A 24,093-nucleotide genomic window follows, 5' to 3' on the forward strand; every position below is an offset into this window, starting at 1 on the left:
CATCCACATTAGAGCCAGAGCTTGTTTTTCACATAGTTGTGTCTGCTTTGCAAAGCTCCAGGTGATCACTCAGTCTTCTCAGAGAAAGAATTTGGCTGGATCTGTCAGTGTTCCTGCTCCTCCCAGGGATGAACCTTGCAGTGTTCCTTGTCCCTCACAGCTCCCAGCACAGCTGTCACCTGCTTCAAATCCCAGCTTCACTCTGCACCAGCAGCCCTGGAGCTGCCTGTTAGGATCAGAAGGTTCAGGAATACAGGAACAAGCAGCTGTGACACACACTGGGTGGGAGTACAAATTCAGCACTCCCATCACAGGGATGAGTTCCTTTGTGCAGGCATGCAGCAGAAGTTGCAGCAGTCGTCTGCTGGGAATCAGAACCTTCACACAAGGCGACAGAAGCACATGGCATCCAGGAGATGCTGTGAGCTATCCTGCTGCATCCCATCTTCAAAGGAGATCAAGGAATGGATTCTTCACTTTTATCTGTGTTGGCCTCGAGCATCTGCATGAAACACTTGGGCGAGGTCTGCCAAAGCCTGTCGTTAGACTTCTTAGCAAATACTTCTCCAAGATGCCAAAATACATCAGATTGTCTGTCTTCAATCTGAAACACTCTGTGTAGCATGAAGTCAGCATTACTAAAAGCCTCTAACTCCACATTTCTTCAAAAAGTACATGAAGCAAAACCAGGTTTTGGGGTAGTCCCAAGAGAGAAACAGCACTTTCAGCGAATAGCCAGTGGACAGTGACTCCCTTGCCTTCTCATTCCAACTCATAGTAAAAAACTTGTTCCAACTCCCTTTCATCAGAGGGACCTGTTGCCAGGTAGGGAGGACCTGCGTGAACAGGCTTGGGAAGGCCTTCTCTTCCCTGCTAAAAGTTTTGCTTTGAAGCAGCAAAGTCGTGTTATCACATAACACAAACACAACCCTGTCACTTCAGACCTAGGGCTGTCAACCAGAGCCAAAATTCAGGAGGAGAAAACCCCAGCCATGTGAGACAACTGCTGTAGGACTGGTTGAACTGGAAAGCTCTTAGTTCCTGCTAAGAGGCTGTTACCAAGCCATCTGCAGAAGATACAGGTGAGCAAATATACAGACATCAGTGATGGAGACAAGAGGTACCACATGGAAGTGAGCAGACACACTCAATTTTTCTGTGAATACCAGGCAATTAGGACACAGGCAGCAGTCAGACTCATTGGTCAGCAATTAAGTCTAGAGCCCTTCAAGGTAAGTTAAAGCAGAATAAAGGAACGTTGCCCATGCTCTTTGTGCAGGAGACAGGTGTTTTTGCTCAGTGATGCAAAGTCAATTGCAAGAGCACATTCAGCCCACAATGAGCAAGAAAGAACTGTAATCCTACCGAGCCAAGGCCTCTGGATACCACATCCTTCTTCAGCATCAGCTCTTTGTGCCTTCCTAACTCAGAGATGCCACATGGCCAGCAGTCCCCAAGCTCTCTCACCAGGTTCTCAGACGTAGGTCAACCTGATGCTACTTTGGAACTGCAAGTCCCACTTGGAGAGCAGCATCATTGCTATTGGTGACAATGACAAATGCTGCCAAGGCCAAAAGCATACATCTATCATCTGTCCGTGTTAGTCTGAGAGCCATTCCTCTTCAGAGTCAATGCTGAACTCCATGGCAGCTTGCAAGTCCATACTGGAAAACTCTTATTTACTCCAAACAAATAAGCAATAAATGAAAATTCTGAAAGGTGGAGAGAAAAAAACACTCCCATAGCTGCAAGTTTATTAAACCTAGCACGGTTGAAAAGCAAAAGACGAAAAACATGATATATTTTTGTTTATTATTGCTCTTAAAGGGCTTGGTAGTCAAATATACAAGCTATGCTCTATTAAACCAGAAGAAAATAAGATATAAAATCTATGTTTGCTTTTCCAATCCAATCCACCTGCTAATCTTCATTAGTAACATTAACTTCAGCTATTTCCAGTCATTTTAATTTATACATACTCTGTGTACGTGTGCGCGCGTGTGTATAAAAACCCCTATTTGAGAGAAAAAATTCAAAATGAAGAGATTTGTGTTGGTTTTGTACTGTTTTTGTGCACTGCTGTAGGTTTCAGTTTTTCAAGTGGTTACTGATATGTCTGTTTAAAAGAGCAAAATTTAAGTATCTGATGATGTATTTATTATATTTTCAAAAAGAAAGCATGACCAATAAGTTATGATAAGAAAATATGACAAGTTGATTATTCTCCCCTTGATGTACATGCACTAATCCCATGATCCTGAATAGGGAGTTACATGCACTAAGAGGAGAAAAGGATCCTGTAAAGAGAAAGGCTATTAATTCCTTTCTCCTCTAAGCAGATCCCCTCTTCTCAGCATTAAGAAGGGATTTATCTTGTGAAATTCTTGTCATGCCCATTAATATACTGCTCAAAATGTAAGTATAAAACATAGTCAATGGTCAGCCTGCTTTGCAAGCCTCTTCTGCTAAGCCAGTACGATTTATATATACTCAATATCATCTTCAGGAAGCAAGTATACAGCATTTAAAACATATTTCTAGGAAGCAAGAATTATACCCATCACTGAATTACTCAAGAAAAAAAAGAAAAAAAAAAAGAAAAAGAAAGAAACCCCCCCCCCCCCCGCCCCCCCACTGTTCTCAGTCCTCCGGTTAATAACAGGGAAAAGCCAGAGTTAACTTTATCAGCATTTGGATGTCTGACTGTATTTGAAGACAAAGTACAAAAACATCCAGCAAGGAAAACAGAGTTATGGCTAGGCTCTGCTCTCCTCAGTTCCCAAAGCATATTTCAAATTCCACTAGCTTTTGCAACAGATTTGCAGCCCCTCTCTTAGGGAAGATTTATTGAGGGGACAAAGATGACACACTAACGTTGGGGGTGTGGGTACAAGGATTCAGCAAGGTGGAGTCTAACAGGAGACATACAGAACTCAGGTCATCCTTCAAATGCTCTTGTTGAAAAGACCACAAATAAAAATCAAGTGCATGACAGAACAAGTGATTAATGACCCCACGTAAAATATTTTTCTAAGTTACAAAATTGCTTTTCCAGTGTTTGAAAACAGAAAAACCTGTGGGAGAAGAGGTTACATTCCAACAGTAAGGAGCAAATTCAGAAAGAAGGTAAATTATTACTCTTATCTTGGTTACTGGAGCAAAGATGAGAACAACAACCAGTCCTTTGATAAAATCTGCTCTTTACAAAAGTGAGATAAATATTCTAGTGGCAGTTGGGTTAAAGATACAGACCCTGAGGGTTAGCTTCTGCCCTCAGCTGTAGATCTGCAACTCATTTCACCCACTACTGCGAGCAGCCAAACACAGATTGTGACCTTCAGACTTGAACATACAGGTATAGTTACCATCTGTTTGCAAATGATTCTCCAGCTATGCATACAGCAGCAACCTACAGAAATCTCTGAATGTGCGTTTGTAAAAAAGGAAATGAAAGGAAAAAAAGGAGACAGGTACAGACATAATTCTGAGCTCTAATTTTCAGTGAAAAAGACCAAAATGTCAACAAGCAAAACTAAAGATACTTAAAATCCCTGAAGAGACCTTATACTCTTTCTAATGCTTCAACAGCACAGCTCACCTTGCAAAAAACTTCACGTGAACATCTAAAGCATGACCAAGTCAAAAGAGCAGCACGCCTATCCTGACACACACAGGGTAAGGTCCTGGCCCCATCTGGATCCATGTCCAAACTCTCATTAGAAGTTCCAGAGATGCCAGCATTCAAAATCTGACTGTCACAGACCTCTCCTTTTCACATTTTGAAAACTATTGTGCTGATTTCTAGTGCTGCCTCCCAGTTTACTGAGAGAGGTTGGCTGAACTGGACTTTGGTAATGAGAGATGCGGACAGAAATAGGAGGAGAATTGAAAAAATTTCCTTCTTTGCACAACTCTAAATCCCACGGTCAAGCACTAATTCAAAAAAACCCAAACAAGCCTAGACAGATTGAAAACTATGGAACATATTTGATGTGACACAGGGCAAGTAGCACTCAAGACTGAAGTAATATTTTGAAATTAAACAGCCTGGAGCAGTTAACAGGAGATAGGCTGAGAATTTTCTCCTATTGGATGTGTTATATGGGATGTGCTGATGGATTGAACCTCTATGGGTTGTGCTGATGGAGTCTGGACATGCTGCTTCCAAACTCCACTATCCATTCTCCTGCATTACAGAAATCTTTAAGATGTTGCCTGAAAATAAAAAGTGTCAGTGTAACATACAAACAGGATTTCATCTGTAGCCACAACAACACAGCCAAAAAGACTCTAACCCAAGGAACACCTGTCAATTCATTTAAGGAGAGTATTTTTTTCCTGGCTCATTAGTAAGAGATGTTGGAAATCAATAAACATTACGTTGGCTTTAGCAAGAGGAAACATTCAATGGCTCCTGTTGTAAAAGTGAGTGTAGTGCTCTTGACAGAAACCAGTGTTTTCAGTCATCTGAAGATACACGTGGCCATGGCCAATGCCCTCTTTTCTCCCCCACCCCAAGTCCCCCAAGAAAGCAAGAAAAATTAGTTTCTTCTTCCACCCCACCCCAGATTTTCTCCCACAGCTTGACTACAGTAATCCTTGAAGAGGCAGAAGATTGGTGCATTCTCTTCAGCTGATGCCTCCAACTTCTTCATTCTTGGCTCAAGTTTTATTCATTAGTATTAGTCATCAGTTATTAAGAAAAAGATAGTTTCTAAGTGTTTGTTGTTGTTTTTTAACTGAAGTTAATCTGATTCCATAGTCTGGTTATATGTGCTGAACTGCAGCTGTCAGTTATTCCTTTTTCTTGAATTCCTGGTTGCCATAGCTGGAGCCTTTTTCTATTTCAGTTACTCCTATCAGTCTACGAACTCCAAAGGAAGCTTTAAAATATAACAGAGAAATGAGAGGCACATTAAAACCAGTCCAAGCATCTAGGAAGTTAACATGTAAACACAAGCAGAACCCACATGAGTTAACCCAATCCCCAAGTCACCCAAGTGACCAACAGTGCACTGTACAAGACTGCACAGGAATCACAGGTCAAATGACACTCAAAGAGAGGGACATCCAGATTTAAAAATATAATTACTGCCTCTCTTCGTTAACAGGACATGTAGCATGAACCCTCCCTCTACTTTCCCCTACTTTTATTGTTAGGGTTTTTTTTGTTGCAGGGGTGGGGGGAAATTTGGTGGTATTTACGTATTTTTTGTTTACAGTGCTGATTTATTTATTTGTTTGGTTTTTTAAGTTCACAGAGAAGTTGTCCAGTAAAAGTATTTTTTCCTTCAGGCATCATAATAATGGGCTACAGTTTTTGCTTAAGAGATAAAAGCAAATTTGCACAGACTAAAGCTTTTGAAACAATAAAAATGCTGTACAATAGAAAGATTAATGAGCAAGCTCCAAATATTTTCCTTCAAGCCCCATTCTTATTAATTAATACACAGAACTTATTGGAGGCAAAGGATCCTGTTATGTGTCACAGTGGGCTAGCATCTCTGCTTTTATTACCTGCTCCTACAAGTCCCAGGAATGCAAGGATAAGGAGAGGTGATCCACTTGCAAAAACTCCAAAGCCAAATGTGAAGAGAGGAGAGAGGAGAACTGTGGCCCAAAAAAGAAAGTTTAGGAGAGTCCATGGTCTCCTAGGAGGTTTAAATTGCTTCCCAGGAAATATACCTTCCTGATTATACATCTCTTGCAAAGCATCCTGGGGGAAAGAGAAAAGAAAACAGGTTCATAATGTTTGCACCAAGCAGCCCAAGATTCCCAGGACAGTATCTGCGGTACAAACTCACCAAGAGCATACACCATCCAATTCCATCTGCTGTCACTTATTTGGGCATTTCTGCTGACCATCCAAGTGACCTTTAAGCCTTTTGAAGGCAATTTTGGCACCATCAAAAACTGAAACCTGATCGTCCTCTCCACTTCCAAATACCTTCACCTTCCAAATACCTGTTAATTGCTTAGGAATTTAGGGCAGCTTCAGGCCAGAGACCAGTTCAGACACTGCCAGCCCTCTTAGCTGGGTGCTTTTCCTTACTGTTTTTACTTCCAGAAAGGTCAGCATGATTCAGCAAAGCCCAGCAGAAAAATGCTGTATGGAGAGCCAGGAGGGCAGGGCAAGGCATGAGCTGAGAGCAGAGCCAGCACCACACCAGCCCTAATCCCAGCACTGCCACTGAGCCACGGCATCCCAAGATGAGCCTGCAGAGGTGCAATCCTGGAACACAGCACTCAAAGGAACAAGTTGCTCACCACCTTCTCTCAGTCTGTAAAATTGTTCTTTAAGGTTTCCAAGCCATTACCAAGGATGGCTCAAGTCTGGCTATTTCTTGTTTTTTAAAATTTTCCTTACAAAAGGCTGAGAAGTACAAGGCATTCCTTGCCAACAATTGCCTTTTGAGGACACATCCTCTGTGCAGGAAGAGGATTCCAGTTACAAAGTCATTGTAATACATGGAATGAGAGGATTCCAGTTGCAAAGTATTGCTAACACTGTAAGATCAATATATATAATATCCATGTCCAAAAACAATACCTCCCTGTCAATATGTCACAACAAAGTTGAACAGAGGTACAGCCAACATCAGGAGGGATGAGAGGAAAGGGTGTCACATTGCACCAGAGAAGGGCTAGATAGGGCATTAGGAAAAAAAAAAATAAAAACTTCCATGGGAAGGATTTTAAGGCACTAAGACTGTCCAGGGAACTGGTAGAGTCATCATCCCTGGAAGTGTTCAAAAAATCATATGGATTTGGCACTTGAGGACATGGTTTCATGGTGAGCATGGTGGTGCTGGGTTGACAGTTGGACTCTATGCTCTCAGAAGCTTTTTTCAACCTCAAGGACTCTTTGGTTCTACAGAGCTGCTATGGGGATGTGGGGGGAGAAGATGAGCTAGGGCTCTTTGTAAGATAACCTCTCTCCTCAACTGAATCAGAGTTCAGATATTCAAACAAATTAGGTTGAAATAAATATAAGGAAACTCAGAACAATTTACTGCCTACCTAGAGACTGAGCATAAGCCTGGCAATGCTGCAGCTCAGTCATTATAGCTAGGAAAAGCCCAGTATACTCAAACTTTCTGTGCTCTGCTGTCTTCCCACAAAGATAAACAACACAGAAATCAAGATACACTTTTCAAGTTCAATAATCCACCACTTAGGGCTGGACAACAATTAGAGCTCTCTCTTGCTCCCCACAGAAGCATTAAATCTATGGTTGAGAAAACCATCTAAGGTTCAAAAAAGAAATGACACAAGGAAAAGCTCTGAGGCATCTGAAGGCACACTGAGCATGGGCTCTATCAGTCCCTGGCAGCAGATGCCAGGGACTGTCTGTCCCATGTCACACACCACTGCAGAAGAATTACCAGGAGGCAGAAGGAAAGTGACAGAGGGAGAAAAATGAAAGCAAAGAACAATTGCAGCTGAAAGCCACCATTGGCTGTCCCTGACAGACAGTTATCACTCTTCTCAAGTGCCTAAAAACACCCACAGAGAAAACGGAGCTTTTAGAAACACAGGACAGAGATCCAAGCACTGAAAAATGTAAAAAGACAGTAGATTGCTATTCATCTTCCACGGCTCAGGCAAATCTCTGAATTACATCGTGCTTCCTGGCAATTTGAGACCTCACTACCCAGCCCTCTGCTGCCAAGGGGCTCCTCTGTCCTGCTCCTTCCAGAACTTTGAGGGATGGCTGCCTAGTTTTACCTAATATCCTCTTCATCCAGGGCAAGAGTATGTGCTACTCACTGCCTTCATACACTCCCCTGTGCAAGTCCCAAAAGAAAAGAAACCAAAGCTATTTACCTTTTCCTGGTAAAGCTTATGAAGCCAATTTGCAGCTTCCTTTTCATCTTGAGGGATATCTTCCAGAGGAAATCTCCTAGTTTAGTAGAGAGATTAAAAAAATGGAAAGAAGAAAATAAAAAAGAATTAAGGGAAAATCCAGGTATTTGATTTTATTCCTCTCCTAGGGAAGATCTTCCACTCACTAAAGAGTATAAATCACAGGCAATACTGTCACTGATGGCAGAGATCTTAAAACACGGAGAACTGGGACTTCAGAATCTGAGGTTTTAAGTTGGGAATTGAGTGCTATTTAAGACAAAAGAAACTATACAAGCTCCTGTCAGTTTCAGAGCACATCCATAAAATAAGCATTTCCCATTCAAACACTGTTCCTCCTTCACCAGATCCACCACTGATTCCCAGAGAGCTCAGACTGAGGCACTGGGAGCTGGGAAAAGACAAGTGGAAAACCCGAGGATAATTGTTTGTTACATTTTGTAACAAAGGTAGTGAAAACCCTGTTTTGGAAATAAGGGGAGAGGCAACTAAACATTCACTGTATACCATCTCTAAGGAAAACATCTGCACTTGCCCCTCTTTGCCTCTGCAGCCCCAGAGATAGACAGGGAGCAGTTCTGGGGGTGTGTGACAATTATGGCCAGTGCCAGCCCTGACCTGCCCTCACTGAGAACAGGGGCTTGTCAGAGCCTCTCTGTAGTGGTGAAGAGCCAACCATTCATTCCCCTGCATTCTTGTATTTTCTGAGACCCTTCCAACCTAAATCCCTCTGTGATTTTGTGAATATGTTCTAACATTTTGAATGATTTCTGCATCCCATAAGCGAACTGCAACCAGATCTGGCAGATTTACTTGCATGAGCTCTAACAAGAGAAACTGCTCAATTCATACCAACGATGCTCAATAAAAGCTCAGTGAAAAGTCGTTTGCTGAAAGCTTTCTGATGAAATTCCTGTGGTGTTGCTGTCACCACTAGAGGGGACTCACAGCAATAACATTTGGTGAATTCCTGATTATTTCCTCTAGAGGCAGTCGGGATAAAGACTGGATCCACTGCAGAGCTAAGCTGCTTACCTCTGCACAGGTAACTACGTCTGCACATACAAAGAACAAGAGCTTATGTGCTTTCCTTCTCTGAGCTACAATAAGTCTGTTGGCACAATAAGGATATGTTCCATTTAAAAAAAAAAAAAACTGTAAAAATAGTCTCCTCACTCTCATAGCTTCTTCCCCACAGCAGAGAAAAACTGTAGAAAAGCACCTTGAGAATATTCATTCCATCCAGAAACATATTTTAAATCAAAATTATCTAAGCACAGCCATTTTTAGGATACAATTAGTAATTTTGCCTGGCAACATCATCCTCAACAGAATTTTACAGCCCCAAACCTCTTCTAACACTATTGAAAACTACATTTATCTTCCTTCATCCCCTTGTGCCTCCAAGAAATGAAATAAAATTGCACCTCCATTAGAAAAAGAAGGATATTTAACTGAAGGCTGCTATGGTTCAGCGTAGAATAATTAATTATACAGATGTGCATCCATGCACATGGCACCTCAGATCCAGTTAGATATCCCACAGTGTGGAATTACAGGTGGAACTGCCTGACCAGCTGTTTTGCTGGCTGGCAAATTGTCTGCTCACGTTCCTCATCAGGAATATATTTGGCAAGTGTAAATAGTGAAAATGAAACCCCTTGAAAATGAACAACTCCACCTCTCCATGGAGAGCTCCACAGTCATCTTTTCAGCTGACAGACTAAAATGTTGTGGATTTTGCAACAACACACAGACCCAAGGCCAGAAGGGAAAAGAGAAAGGCACCTTTCTTTTTTTTTTTTAACTTTTAAAAAACAAGCGTCAATCTCGTCACCAGAATACAGCAATGTTTTCCAAAGAGTGAGTGAAGCCCCCAGAGAAGGAGAAGCAGACTGTCCAAATAACTGTGGAAAGAATAATCAGGTCATGTCTCAGGTCCAAACATAAAAGGGAAAAGAAGAAATTCAACAGGATTGGTAGTTTTTATGATCACAGGGAAGCCTTTGAAGCAGAAGGCAGCAAGGAAAAAGCAAGATAGAGAAGGGGGAGTGTGTGTGTGTTTGCATGAAAATGTGTACGTGCTGCATGGGGTTAGGTGTTAGCAGCTGCTCTTTGAGGCAAAGGAACAGTGAGGAATGTGAGCAATGTCCCACCTCATTCCTACGATGTCTGAATGTCAGCATTTTTTAATTTCTAATCTGCTGATCAAACCATGTGAGTGAGGGAGAGAAACTGGCATGTAAAGGAGCTTCAGACTATTTACTACAGGGGACCACTGAAGCTGAAGGACAAGGAGAAGTGAACTACAGGAAAGGAAATTACCCTCTAAAATCTGAATATACTTCAATGTGCCAAAGTATGCATCTTAGGCCTCACCCCCACCAGCATATGCTCACCTTACACACATATCTGCTTCATATTTCTTTCCATAAAGAATTCCTAATAAAGATGGGTTCTTGTTTCCTCTGAAATTTAGTGTTACATCATACACTGCTGAAACTGTTAAAAAAAAAAAAAGAGAACAGGGCTGTTACAGCAGCAATTCTAGCAAGCACCTTCTGGCATCCTTGCTTGAGACAGCAACAGAGCCTTGTGTAAGCCTTGCATTAATGATGTATCAGAGTCCTTCACTATTTTGTGTTCATACATCACATTTATCTGCACCAGCCCGTGACACTCCCAGCTCTGTAAAAAACCAGATGACCTGATGAACTAAGCAACATAAGAAGGATTTTAGCATTTTTTAAGACTGGTATCTGACAGTTCTGTGGCAACTTACAAATTACCAACTGACACGCTGGATGCTCATTACTGCCAGCTCACTAATTGTAATGAACAGCAGAGCAGACTATGCTGTGCTACACAGGAGTGTGCTAAATGACACGTTATGAGTGCTGCAAAGCTTGGCAGTACCTGTTCCCCTGAGACACTGGACAGCAGTGGTGAAACCTTTGGTTCTGGGCAACAGGTGGTATTTCAGTTTAGGCAACCCCTTGGATTCAGCTACTTCCATACTGATGCGGTGCTTGGTCTCTGTGAAACGAGTTCCTTCACAGTACAGCAGAAACTGTGCAAGACAAAAGCAAAAAAGCCCCAAGGAGATCTTGAGATATCAAAAGAAGTTCCAGCAGTATAATGAAAATTTACCAAGATAAACATACACGTGCACACACTTCAGTTGTCTCATCTATTAGGCATAAGCACCAACTCCCAAGTCATTTACCGTTACCTTTACATTTCACAACACTTGCATAAAATTTAAGGTGGCAAAAAGACAGCCCTAACTGTGGCATTTAGAATGCACAGAAATTAGGAAATTGATCCGCTCAAGTCAATTTTAATCATGATTTCAATTACCAAGCAGGAAGTCTTGATTTAAATAATCAATGCTAACTACATTTTGCACTTATATTTTCTAATTGTTTTCCCTAGAGACTAGTCCTTGGTTCTCAGTTGTAGAATCATTAAAATGTATAGATTTGAAGCTCAAGTTTAGTCTTGAGATTTTCTAATTGGTAGGGTTTATTCTGTTTCTTTTTCTTTTCTTCTCCACACTAATCAGGTAGATATATTCAATATAATTCATATCCATATATTCAAGCAATTAAGTAGCTTAAAATACATTCTCCAGATTCTTACTTTTTCTGTCTTTGTAATGGTAGAAAATTACAATGCATTCACAATGTTCTAGTTAAGGCTTAATGTTTCACTATTCATTTTAACAAGCTGTACTGGATAATACTGAAAACTCACTTAAAATGCATAAAAAGCCTCTTAATGTTTAATATGCCAAATAATTGTACATTACATGTGCTGCTATAAAAACAAAACTGAGAATTCATCAAAACTTTTGCATTCAAAGCTCTAAGGAGGTTAATGGGTTGATTAAGCCACTGTGCTGCTGCAGTGAAGTCTAACAGCATTGAACACAATGAAACACAGATATTTTACCCTTGATTTTAAACAATGTCAAAATAAAAAGGAAAAAACTGCAGTAGATATAAGCTTGCCATATGTTCTCACAGAGACTTTTTGGGAAGCCTGTAATTTCACAGATCAACGAACACACAAACAGAAACTTTCTATCAAAATCCATGGTCTTTGCAGTCAAATTCACTCACTTTTCCAAAGAAGATTTTTGTTTCTGTGTCTTTTCAGCCTACCTCAGAAGATGTTATACAGATAGAGTAAGCAAATACAGGGTTTTTAATAGGTAAAAATAAGTCTGGATAACATCATTAGTATCACACAAGCCTGATGTATAAGTAGTCTCAAGCTTCTGAACTGCTTCTCAAATTACTTCCCTTACCAACAGGCAAAGAGCAGTTTTCTACCAGCATATCCCAAAAGACCTCCTGAAACACAGCATGGCTTTTTTGTGACAACTCCTGGAAGTGAGCACACCTTCTCCTGACACACAAAGCCACAAGCACCAGCCTGTCACCGTTTCACTTCTAGCAGCCAACACCAGAGGAGGGACTCAGCACTTACCCACATGTATTCAGGATAATCAGACAAACGTTTCAATCCCTCAATAACTGTATCTCTGTCCTCTTCCCATTTCCTTTTGCAGAAAACAATCTCAAGGAAGTACCACGTCCAGCCAATTAGGGGCACATATAGCAGCTCTCTCTTAGCAAGAACTTTGGAACTCTTGGAGAAAAAACAAAAGTGACAATCCAAAAAAAATGCCATTTGCTGATTTGTGCAACAAGGTCAAACACATTAAAGCTAAGATGATGGAATTGTGTCTGGGAACTTAAACGCAAAGAAACTCTTTCTAGCTGGGTTTTAAACAGACCTATCACCCTGCAGAGGAAGGGAAAGCTCATGGCCCACATACCCCCAGCACTCCAAAGCGCTCCGTCATCGTCCAGCCACACAGGAAGTCGATCTCAAAGTTGTGATTCAGGATGATGATGACATGTTCCTTCCCAAAGGTTTTCACCGTGGCCTCGTCTGAGAACAGGGTGCACTCTGTGCCTGACCACCATTCCAGCAGCATTACCAACTCTAGCAAACATGAGGAAGGTGAAGAGAGGAGTTAGAAGTACTCCTTGCAGAAAGCATTTAGAGTTTCATCCTCAGCCCCGTTCACTGCCCAGCCTCTCCTGACTCCCAACACTGTACCCTTCCCAAACCCACCCAGCAGATGAAACAAAAGCTTGGAAGGGTACAGACCAAACCACATTACCATCCCTAAACAGTATTTCAGGCACCAGACATATGCATTATGGATAATTTAGCAAGTTTTTAACAGCAACATGTCTGGGCGTTGCAATTACAAATGTGAAATTTCATGACCACTGGAAAAAAAGCCTAAAGAATTTTATGTCTGAAAACAGACAGTGGAGCTGTTGATTGCTCCATTAAATGTGCACAGTTCCTCCCAGGTGGGGTACAAATTATGCATAGATGCAGCCTAATGTTTTCACTCCACATGAAACAAGCCTTATGGAGGCAAACAGACCAATAAAGGTCTTTTACAGAGATGCAGTGACATAGATCTTTTGTGATAGATTTTAATATTACAACACAGGGCTCTAATCGTTCTGCATTATAATCAACACAGAGTTAAAGCTAGCAGAGAATTGAGCTAATTTATCAAAATACCTGGGCAAAGACAGGAATGGTAAATTGTGTATTTCTTTCACTGCAAAAGAATGAGCCTTTTCCCCTCCATTTACTCCAACTTTAAAGTATCACAACAACTTTTATTCCACTCTGAACATTTGTTACCCTTTCTTGTTTCCACCTCCCCTTTTTTCATCATAAAACCCCCTTCCACTTAAATTCAGTATGCACTGACTGTAGTTGCTATGGTTAACTTATTTCCCTCATTTCAGTACACTGAGGCAGATGGAAGGCATTGCTTGCATCATGGGACAACTATAAAAAGTATGAGAATAGTTCATCCTCCCAGTAGGAAGATTAGCTTCCCTGCAAACCATAGTCATTGGTATTTTCTCATTTCAATGAGACACGGATGAAATAAAAATGTGGTTGCACAAATATTGCAGTTAAAAAGAGTCCAACCCTTCCCACATGACTACACCTGCTGGATTGCCCCTCTGTTCCCTCTATCAAGCTCTGCCAGGAGATTTTTCACCTTTCCATTGGGAGATTCTGGTTTTGCCAAACAGGGCAGCACCTTCCTGTACAAGGATTCCTGACTGGGGGATCAGACAAGGTCATCTATCCATACTGCTAAAAAAGAGTTTGGAATCCAGTCTTGCACCACACCAGAGAGAAGGCAAACACAGGATTTAGGTGAATAATGGGGAAAAACAGTCCTGGTCTGCTGAGGGTACAGAGCTCACCTAGAATGGATTTTTTTTCAGTCATGATCACTTACCCACCAGGTTATTCCCCTGTATCATTTTCAGCACTTGCTCATTTGGAGGCACTACAAAGTTATGCACTTTGCTGACCAAGAGAGCTTATCCCTGGTCAGCTGGAAATATGGCAGAGGAAAGGCAGAATTGTCTTGTTCCTTCACACCAGGTACATACAGGTTTCTGTCGTTGTTCCCAGCTTTGCATGCTTTGTGTTCACTCACCTTCCTTTCTCTGCCTATCCTGGCCCAGTAAAAGGGGAAAGAGGACAGCAAGAATGTCCCCAGAGCACGTCCCAAGCAGGTGGCCAGGAGAATGGAGCAGTGGTACCAAACACATTGTGGTACTCTGAGCAATTTTCCTTTTCCATTGCTGACTGTGCACCAAGGAGGAACATCTCCAGTACCTGCTACATTTTTTAATAAAAATTATAACCTGGGTGTGTTTCTTCTTCAAAATCAGGGAAAAAAGTCTACAGAGGCCAGTGTGGATGACTTTCTGTAGAACATTTCTTTCACCTTTCTCTCTAAAAGAGTGGAGGATTTGCCAGAGTTCACACTGAGAGAGAAGGGCTGATGAGCCAAAGGATTAACACAAGGAAACAGATTGTCCTTTACAAGTGTGCTGACAAATGATGTAATTATAACTAGGAGTGGGCTCATTTCCTTTTTTGGTGTGTGGGTTACAGCTCCTCTGTGTGGCACTGATCCTGCCAATTCTACAGCAAGAACATCCTTCTGAATGAAGGAATGGGAACAGTTGCACTGCCCAGGAGAGCTCCTAAAGGGAATCAGCAACACCTGGCTGCAACCATCCCCTGTGGCTGGGGTTCCCATACACCAAAGCAGGTGCATTTACAGCCTCACAAGCCCCCCAGAAACAAAGCAAACAAGGGGCACAGCACATCCCTCAGCTGAAAGTACCAACATTTGAGAGGTTATTTTTGCAACTGGACTAACCCAAACATGCTGCACTCTCCAAAGGTGTGACTCATCTGAAAGGAGCTGACGTGGGAGAGCTGCAAGTACAGACTACCTGTCACGAATTTATGGGTTTATGTTGGGGCCAGAGCCTGAGAGACTTCCTTCCCCAAATGTCAGGAACATTGGATAGAGCTTCTTTCCCTCCCCTTTGGGAGGCAGGCTTTATGCATTTGACAGGAGATGCAGTAAGAACAGAACCTGGTTTTCAGTATAACCCCATACAGGATTACCTGTGTATCCCTCCCTACACACTGATCCTCTGCCAGCTGGGCCAAGCAGCTTCTCTTAGAGAAACACAGCCTAAAACTACAAACAGCTTGGATAAAGTGAGCAAAATGTAGCATCCAGAGCAGACCAACCTACAGCTTCCTTGCCAAAAGGCTTCTCCATACTGAAATATGTTTAATTATGAATGGCAACATTGAAGCTACTGCATTTACACAGCTTACTTAAATTGCTATAAATCATAATTGAAGAGCATATTCTGTCAGCTCTTCCATTACAGGCCATCAGCTCTCTGCAATCCCACATAACATTTACATTAATTTTCATAGTGTAATTTCCCAACGTGTTAATTTATAACAGGCTATACACTAGGGGTTCTCCTATGTACATCCCAATTATCTACTTAGCTTCTCCAAACCTCTTTGAACAATGGTGTGGGCTATTTCCAGTGTTTAGAGGATTTAAGACAGCAGCATCTAAAGTGTGATTGTTTCATGCACAATGCTAACTAGGGGCTGAGCCTAAAGCCTTACAGGAACAAGCAGCTCATATCCTCAGAAAAGCCTAATTATTAATGCAGCAATAGTTTTCAGCATGAGATCAGATTCTAGGTTATTAAAACAACAAAGAGATTCTTACATGCAAATTAAAAATAAAAACTCCTATATGTCCTCATCCAACTCTCATCCAACCAAATTCATCTTGAAGTTTCTACTAAGCCCTTCTATTACAATACCTTTTTTCCTGACAATTTGCCTGCTAGTCTGTTTAATTTCCTCTCTCCTGTGCTTCTCAGTAGGCAAGACAGAAAGCACAGTTAAGGTAAGGACAACGAGCTTAAAAAGAAACTGAACCAGACACCTCAGTTTTTGTTGGTGATACTTCACATTGATGATTTACAAAATGTGGGTGCCAGTCAGCGGACTGCTGAACTGTAATTTCAGTGTTCATTCTGGTGACTCATTTACCCAAAGTGGGAGTTGGATGCTGAGCTGAGCACTAAGGTAAGTGGCCCTGCATACTGGGAGGGGATGGAGAATGGAAACCGATTAGATGATTCACTGCTGAAACAGAAGGTGACATTTGGGCTAAGGAGCCTTCTAAACATTTTCAGAAACTCAGCCCTCTGTTAAGCTCAGTGAGCAAAAGAAATCATCCACAGGGAGAAAGTTTTGCAAAGGTCTAGAAGAGGAGAACAAAGAAGCTGCACTCAGTGCAGAGCTCAGCCACGGGCAGAAGAAGAAACACTGACAAACTGCTCTCAAGAGGAGACCCTGGCCTCAGAGACAGGCACTGAAGGGTGTAAGGGGATTCTGAAGTTTGACACACAGTTCAGCTGCAGAGACACCTACACAAGATACTTGAGGATAGACCTCTCCCTCTGCAGCCCACACAATAAACAGGCTCCTACACAATCAATATTGCTCATATACTCAGTACCTGAGCCAGCCTCACAACTGTCCCTTAGCACAGGTGCTGGTGGTACTGGATGAAGATGGCACTGAGACAGAAGTAACAACTCCTATCAGTCCAGATAAGGTTGGAGGTGCAGAGAAGCGTTACTTCCCACTTTTTTGAATGACAGAATGACAACATACATCAGACCCTTGACTTCTGTATGATTTCCCAGCATTCCAGAAAAAAAAAAAAGGCTATTTTGACTTGCTCTGAAAGAATCTACACCTAACTCACCATTCTGTCGTCTCTTTGTGCAAACAGATACATGTGCATATATATTATTTTTTTGGTTAACAAAAGCAAAACCAAGAAGAACCCCTCCCACCCCACCCCATCCCAGCATACTCACGGCTCCAAAGGGAATAGGCAAGGCGACAGTTTACTCTGCGATAAAGCTGCTTGTTGATGGGCCAGAGGAGCAGAGTGCATAGCTGAATGAAGTTAATGATCAGTCCACTGACAACAAAGACGAACCCAATGAGGAGGTGAACTATGAACTGGGTCTTCAGGAAGGCAATGAAGCCCATGATAACCACTCAGAAGCGTGTGCAAGGGCCGTCACTCAGAATAACTGTCCTGAAAGAGGAAAAACAACAAGGATGAAAGGAGTCACATGGAGAGTGGATTTACAGCTCTGAGGAAGGACAAAGCAAAAGCCCTGAAACAGTCCAGGTTCATTCATCAAGAGGAAGCCCAACCCAATAAACACTATGCTCTTCCAAGCCTGCCTCACGCAGGTCTTCCCATGAAGAACTGGTGAAGGTTTGATTCCCTGCCCAAAATAGAAAGGAATCATTATTTACCATTTACAGCCCACCAGGAAGATTACTGTTTGCTGAAGAGACTAATCTCACACCTCTCTTCAAACAAATACCACATAATTGGGAGTTAATGCTGGGAGGAATACAGAGCCCTGTACTCACAGTGAGCACCAGAGCCCTAATGGGCAAACAGGGGCTGTATCTTTAGAGATTTTGTCCTGAACTGCAACAGGAGCCTCACCCTGCAAAAAGCAGGGCTGGTCACACACAGCATGAATCTGGCAAGCACTAAGGCATGGAAATGGAAATCAGGTATTCCCACATTCAAACCCATGCTGGAGCAGGTTTAGTAACTTCTCACTTTGTCAAGCCACAGTTCTGTGATCAAATATACCAGTTAGTGTGGGGTAAAATTTGTAAAATGATAAACAAGCCTTAGGCTACATAGCAATACAAACTTGATCAGGAAAGAGCATTGGTGTAGAATCTTGATTCCACTGAATTAGCCAGGGCACTTAGCTCTGAGCATGTGCCACATTTATACCAGCTGCAGAAAGACTGGCAAAGTCTGAACCAGCAGAATGCCACAGGAGCTTAGCAAGCCTGATCCACTACAAATCCTGTCAGCATTTACCAATCCACCAAACTGAGTTTACTGCAAACCCCATATTATCCAGGACTGCCCTGTTTGACCTGCTGGGTACTGGAAGCTCTGCAAAGCCAGCCAGGCTTCCAAAGCACAGCCTCAAGGTCTCACCCAAAAAAAAAAAAATGAAAGCTTGACCCTGATTTTCTGCCACAGCTTGCTGATGGTTTTCATGCTCAGCTTTTACAAGTGTGGCAAATGACTGGGTCAAGCAGTAGATGGTAACAAATACCTTTGACAAACCAGGTGTCCCAAGGTGATGTGGACCCACTGTCCAAAAATAAAGTCTCTGCCAGCTGTGAGGAATCAAATAATTTTCACTCACCACCTGCTTACAGTGCACTGCTATTTCTAAAACTCTACAGCAATTTTATTGTGAAAGCTTGTTTTCTATCCTCTCTTCTACCAATCAGGTACAGCCTTTCAAGGCAGAGTGTCTAGTTTTTGCACAATTAACATCCATTTGCATCATTAGTAACCTACACACTTCAGAAGCACATTAGAGAGGCAAGAAGAAAAGTCTGGTTGAACACAGCCAGTATTGTGCCTACCACAGAAAGCAAAGCAAAGCAAGATGAATAGTATTGGAGCTCATGATAAATAATCTAAATTCTCCCAGTGTTTTCCTGTAAGAAAGAAAGAAGCATTTCTTCCATTAACAAATTACTTTAAGAACAGCTGTTGGGAAGCAGAGACTTCTGTTCAAAAAGGAACAAGTGGAGCCCTCCTAAAGCTGCAGTTGTCTCACACAGCCAAAACACCACACCAGTGTTCACACATTGCCATGTGGGAGGCAGCCCTGGCATCCAGTAACTCCCTAGCACTGGGCTTGTTTGTCTTTTCCACTGGCATGCTCTAATAAATACTGCCAGACATTAAACACCAAGTTCTTCACTTCCAAGGCCAGAGTCATTCTCTTCATCTGGTGTATCTCAAAAAGCCAGTTCAAACAAACAAGAACAATTCCTTCCACACCCTCCAGCTAGTTCTTGAGTTCTTGCTTGCTCTTTGCAGAGCTCAGTGCAAGCAGCTTTGCTGTGTCCAGTGTTAAACCATTTAAAGGCTGAACTTGAGGATCCTGGAAGCTCTTCCAACATGATTCTATCTGTGACAGTCATTAGAGCAGCACTTACAGCCTTTTGCTGCACAGCTCGGCCCCTCTCAGACAGGGGCACAAAGCACACACAAATAGCACAAGGAGAAATGGCAATGTCAGGGACTATCTATCCCCAAATAAACTGGTTTGGCTCCACTTCCACAGCCTCTTGGCTTTGAGCAGAGTCTGTGGCACTCTGGTACGTGCCTCTTACATTGAGGACATTGCTGTTTTACAGACCCCAAAGGACACATCCCTCCTTGCATTGCAGCAAGATGGTTTCTCCAGCTTTGTTAGACATGGAAAACAGGATTTATCACTCTTGCACCAGCATCCTGCTCTACTTGTTGGGCACCATAGAAACATTAAGGTTGGAAAAGCCCTCCAGGATCACCGAGTCCAATCTTTGACCAACCAGTACTTCGTCAACTAAACCACAGCCCTAAATCTCATATCCAGTCACTTCTTGAGCACCTCCAGGAATAGTAACTCCACCATTTCTCCAGGCAGTTTCAATGCTTAATAACACCTTCCATGAAGAAATTCCTCCTGATGTCCAGTCTGAGCCTTCCTGGCACAGCTTGATACCTCTTCCTCTCATCCTGCTGTCTGATCCTTCAAATATCACTGCCAGTCTCTGTTTTCACAATCCCTCAAGTGACTGTATTTGACTTTTCAGATAATCAGACGTTAACCTTAATCCAGGAATTCTTTAGTTTTCTGCATCCCTGCCCATGAAATACAGGAGGCAATTTAGGGACAGGGCAACAGGCAAAAGGTGGTCATCAGCAGCTGTTGTGTTCTATCCCATGGTCAGGGTTGGGGGGAGGATGGGGAAATCAATATTTACTGAAATGAGGAAAAGCACCACTTCAGCACTTGACATATGTATTAAAGATCAGCTCAGTGAAGTATCTAGGAAGTAAACATCTGCCCCAATCTAAGACAGCAAGTCTCAGCACTACTATTTTTTCTTTTTTTTAAAAAAAAAAAACCTACCCATAGGTTTTCCCCCTACCTTGCATTTTTAAAGGCCTGCTGGTAAAATACTATTTTTGCCCTTATTTTCCTAAAACACTGTAACTTCCCAGTATTGACCTTTTGCCACAAAACCTTCATTTCCTCCTGTATAGTCACACTGAGAACTGTGGGGAATTTCAGTACTCTTCCTGCTTTCACAGGATCAGAGAATGGTTTGGGTTGGAAGAAGCATTAAATATCACCTACATGGGCAGGGACCTCCCACTAGACCAGGTTGCTCAGAACCCCATCCAGCCTGGTCTTGATCTTTATCTGCTCTGATGAAAAAGTTCCTAAATGCTTTGCATCCTTCAGGGCTCTCTCCCTTATTTCTATGCCTCTCAAGAAAAGGACAAGGAGACAAATGTCTTGGTGTGGTGGGCTACCCCTGGCTGGAGGACTGGTGCTCACCAAGGCTGCTCTGTCATTTCCCTCCTCACCTGGACAGGGAAAACATGAAGAAAGGCTTAAGGGTGAAGCTAAGGACAGGGAGATATCACTCACCAATTACTGTCATGGAACAGACTCGATGTGGGGAAATCAGCTCAATTTATTACCAATCAAAGCAGAGTGTGGTAATGAGAAATAACACCAGATCTTAAAACACTTTCTCCCAACCCCTTCCTTTTTTGTTGGGCTCAACTTCCTGATTTTCTGTATTTCCTCCTGCCCAGCAGTGTATGGGGACAGGGAATGGGGCTGTGGTCAGTCCACAACTCATCCCTGCTCCTTCTTCCTCAGAGAGAGAATTTCTCACACACTTCCCATGTTCCAGAGTGGAGTCCCTCCCACAGGAGACATTCCTCCATGAACTTCTCCAGTATGAGGTCTTCACCATCTGCTCCAGCCTGGTTCCTTTCCATGGGGTGCAATCCTTCAGGAGCAGCCTCTCCAGAGTGGGTCCCTAGCAAGGTCACAAGTCCTGCCAGCAAACCTGTTCCAGCCTGGGCTTCCCACAGGGTCCCAGCCTTCTTCAGGCTCTGGTGGGGGCTGCTCCAAGGGCTGCAGGTGGATCTCTGCATCCCCACGGATCTCCATGGGCTGCAGGACAATCTCTGCTCCAGTGCAGGAGCACCTCCTACCCCACTGACCTTGGAATCTCCTGGGCTTCTCCCACATCTTCACACTCCTCTCTCTGGCTACAATTGCTGCTGGGGAGTTCTTTCCCACCTTCCTTCTTCAGCACAGCATCCCAGAGGTGGTACCACCACCTCTGATGGGCTCAGCCTTGGCTAGTGGATGTGTCTTGGACTCCAGGACAGAGCTGTGTCCTGAAGCCCCATGTGTACATGGATTCTCTGGTTTCCAAAAGATCCCACATGCCTCTTAACAGAAGTCAGAATATAACTGTTCTCATTTACCCAGCTTTCTACATTCATGGAAGTCCTAATGATCAAACCTCCTGGAGACTTCTACCTCTGCCAAATGTCATTAGAATGTGCCACCAAATTCAAAGCCATTAGAAGGAAGAATGACAGAAGTGACTGCATCAGCCCCATTTCATTAAGAAGTCAGGTTAAAAAAACCCCAAGTGTACAAACATGCACATTGCAGCATTTCATGACACATAGCTATTTATAAACTCAAAATTAAAAATTAAGCCACTAATCATTCTATAAGACAGTATATTCATTTTGAGCTCCAGATTTTAATTAATTTCTTGCTGTCACGTGTGCGCAATCCCTCTGAAGTTCATAATGTTTGCATGAATATGAGCATGAAATTAGAAACTGTTCCACTGATCCTAATATTCCAGCCCAGTGAGAATTAATGTGCTTGATAACAACAAAAACTGTGGCAGGCAGTATTTGCATCTTAGACCTTTGCCTTCAGTTTCTTTAAACGTGTTTTTGCTGTCTCTGCTGTGCAGTATTTACCTCTCTCCATGAAACCAATTACAAACATCTTTTGCCCTGAACATCTTGCCCTTTCCCTGAAATCTGGTATTTTACCTACTTTTACTATTTGAGAAATGAGTGAAACTTTTAGATCACTGAATTTTACCTTTCACCACCACATTTTAAAAAACTCTGTTTTTCAGGTGAAGCTTTCTAAGCCTCCTTGATGTCTATATAAACTTGGCAAACCCTGCCTGTGAGGAAGGGTTAATGATGTTGCAAGTCAGAAGTAGTAGATAAAAGGCATTTAGTTGACCATCAAGTGCTTCCTGATGATTTTTCAGAATTCTACAAATGCTGCTTATCGAAAACACACAAGGAAAGTAAAACCTGTTTTTTATTCAAAGTGAGGTCTACCTATTGCATGAGCTGCTTCATGAGTATGGGGACAGATAAAAGCAGCAGAAACCAGGAGCTCAAGAAAATGGCTTTTTCTCAGTATATTTTCTACCCTTCCAACCTTTCTCATGACCCAACTTGGGACTATTTCTCTTTCAAGAGCATGAAAATCACCAGCCTAAGTGTCTGTTCCCTCACTTCTTCTGAGACCAGAAAACCCAAGAATACTCAGCAGCTACCCAAGAGTCAGGGCAGAGATATGAGGGAAAGCTTCCAATGGCCCTGCATATACCTCTTTGTCAGATAAACAGAAGTACAGATCCCAAACTGGTTATTTTAGAATCCTCCAGAAATACCACATAGCCACAGGAGTAGCAGGATATTTTCCTGGACGTTTCTGGGACATTCCACAAAAAAATATGTTGATCATCTTATGATCAATGCTTAGAAGTAATCAGTTGCTGCTAAGAAATAATTTTTCCTTGCAAATTTTTTTTTCCTTTCACTTCTAGCTGAAAGATGAAAGTGCAGTGGCTATCCAGCTTTTAAAAGCTAAATGATATATTTACAGTAAACAAGTCTGATAACAGGAAAATATGCAGGAAGACAAGAGGTTGTTGATGGACTCCCACTTCCTGCACTGTACCACATCTCTTTCTGGGATGAGGAATTTGGGAGCCTGACCCCTGTGATGCCAAAGCCACACAAAATCAATGGAGAGAGTCTTTTCCCAGGGCTTTGCCCCAGACTTTAAAAAATCATCCCAGGACTCCTGCCCACTCTGCCATGGCACCACCAAAAGCCATCTCCACTCATTTATTTTAGAGCCACCACTGGCAACCACAGGTGTCTAAGTAGGCTGGAAAACAGAGCTTAGATCAACAGCAGTGAGTCAGAGAGAATAAGCAAATAAGCAAATAAGGTAGAACAACAGTTTTGGTATCCATTTGAACAGTCTGTACCAGGGATTCTCCAGATAAGCTGTAAAAATAGACAGCCACTCAATTGCATCCCACACAGCATTACAAACTGTCTACTACAGACCCAGCCTTTGAAACCTAAGCATGACAGAAAGATTATCTTAGTTTCTCACTCCATATAGGTCTAATTTCCCTGAACATGCCTCAGTGAGATGCAAGGCTGATTCAGAGTTCATTAAAAATCCTGCTTGTCATGAATTTTTAAAATTGAAGGGTATGGAAAAGAATTTTAAGCTAAACTGATGTCACAGAGATTTAAGTTTGTTTTTGATTTTTAAGAACTAGGAATAAGATCTCAAAAAGAAAAAATGGTACCATCATGAAATCAGATGAAAACTCATTCCTTGAAATGTTGTCCATCTTGGCCTTGAAACAGCAGCACAGCCAATTTCCAGAAAAGATCAAGAGTGAAAGAATATCACCACTATCTGTCTGAAATCCATTCCTTACCTTGGGCTTGAGCTAAAGGCATTCAAGCCACAG

The 24,093-nt window shown here is 42.3% G+C and overlaps 1 protein-coding gene across 1 annotated transcript; it reads right to left on the bottom strand.

Annotated features, from left to right (window-relative positions):
* Positions 1-4,794: 4,794 nt before the first annotated feature.
* On the bottom strand, positions 4,795-17,397 carry AGPAT3 (1-acylglycerol-3-phosphate O-acyltransferase 3). Its single transcript, XM_062515196.1, has 8 exons — positions 17,220-17,397; positions 12,713-12,882; positions 12,361-12,522; positions 10,783-10,936; positions 10,266-10,368; positions 7,828-7,903; positions 5,518-5,716; positions 4,795-4,883 (listed from the first exon to the last, which is right to left on the bottom strand). The coding sequence occupies exons 1-8, from the start codon at positions 17,395-17,397 to the stop codon at positions 4,795-4,797; spliced, it is 1,131 nt and encodes a 376-aa protein (XP_062371180.1).
* Positions 17,398-24,093: the final 6,696 nt, after the last annotated feature.

This window comes from Cinclus cinclus, chromosome 2 (genome assembly GCF_963662255.1).
Source record: "Cinclus cinclus chromosome 2, bCinCin1.1, whole genome shotgun sequence".
In the NCBI taxonomy this organism is placed as follows: Eukaryota; Metazoa; Chordata; class Aves; order Passeriformes; family Cinclidae; genus Cinclus; species Cinclus cinclus.

Excerpts from the sequence above, each read along its gene's own strand:
- AGPAT3 (XM_062515196.1), bottom strand. The coding sequence starts at position 17,397 with ATGGGCTTCATTGCCTTCCTGAAGACCCAGTTCATAGTTCACCTCCTC. Across the intron at positions 7,904-10,265 it reads GAAGCAGATATGTGTGTAAG|GAGATTTCCTCTGGAAGATA; the intron begins GTGAGCATATGC and ends CTACTAAACTAG. Across the intron at positions 5,717-7,827 it reads ATAAGCTTTACCAGGAAAAG|GATGCTTTGCAAGAGATGTA; the intron begins GTAAATAGCTTT and ends TCTTTCCCCCAG.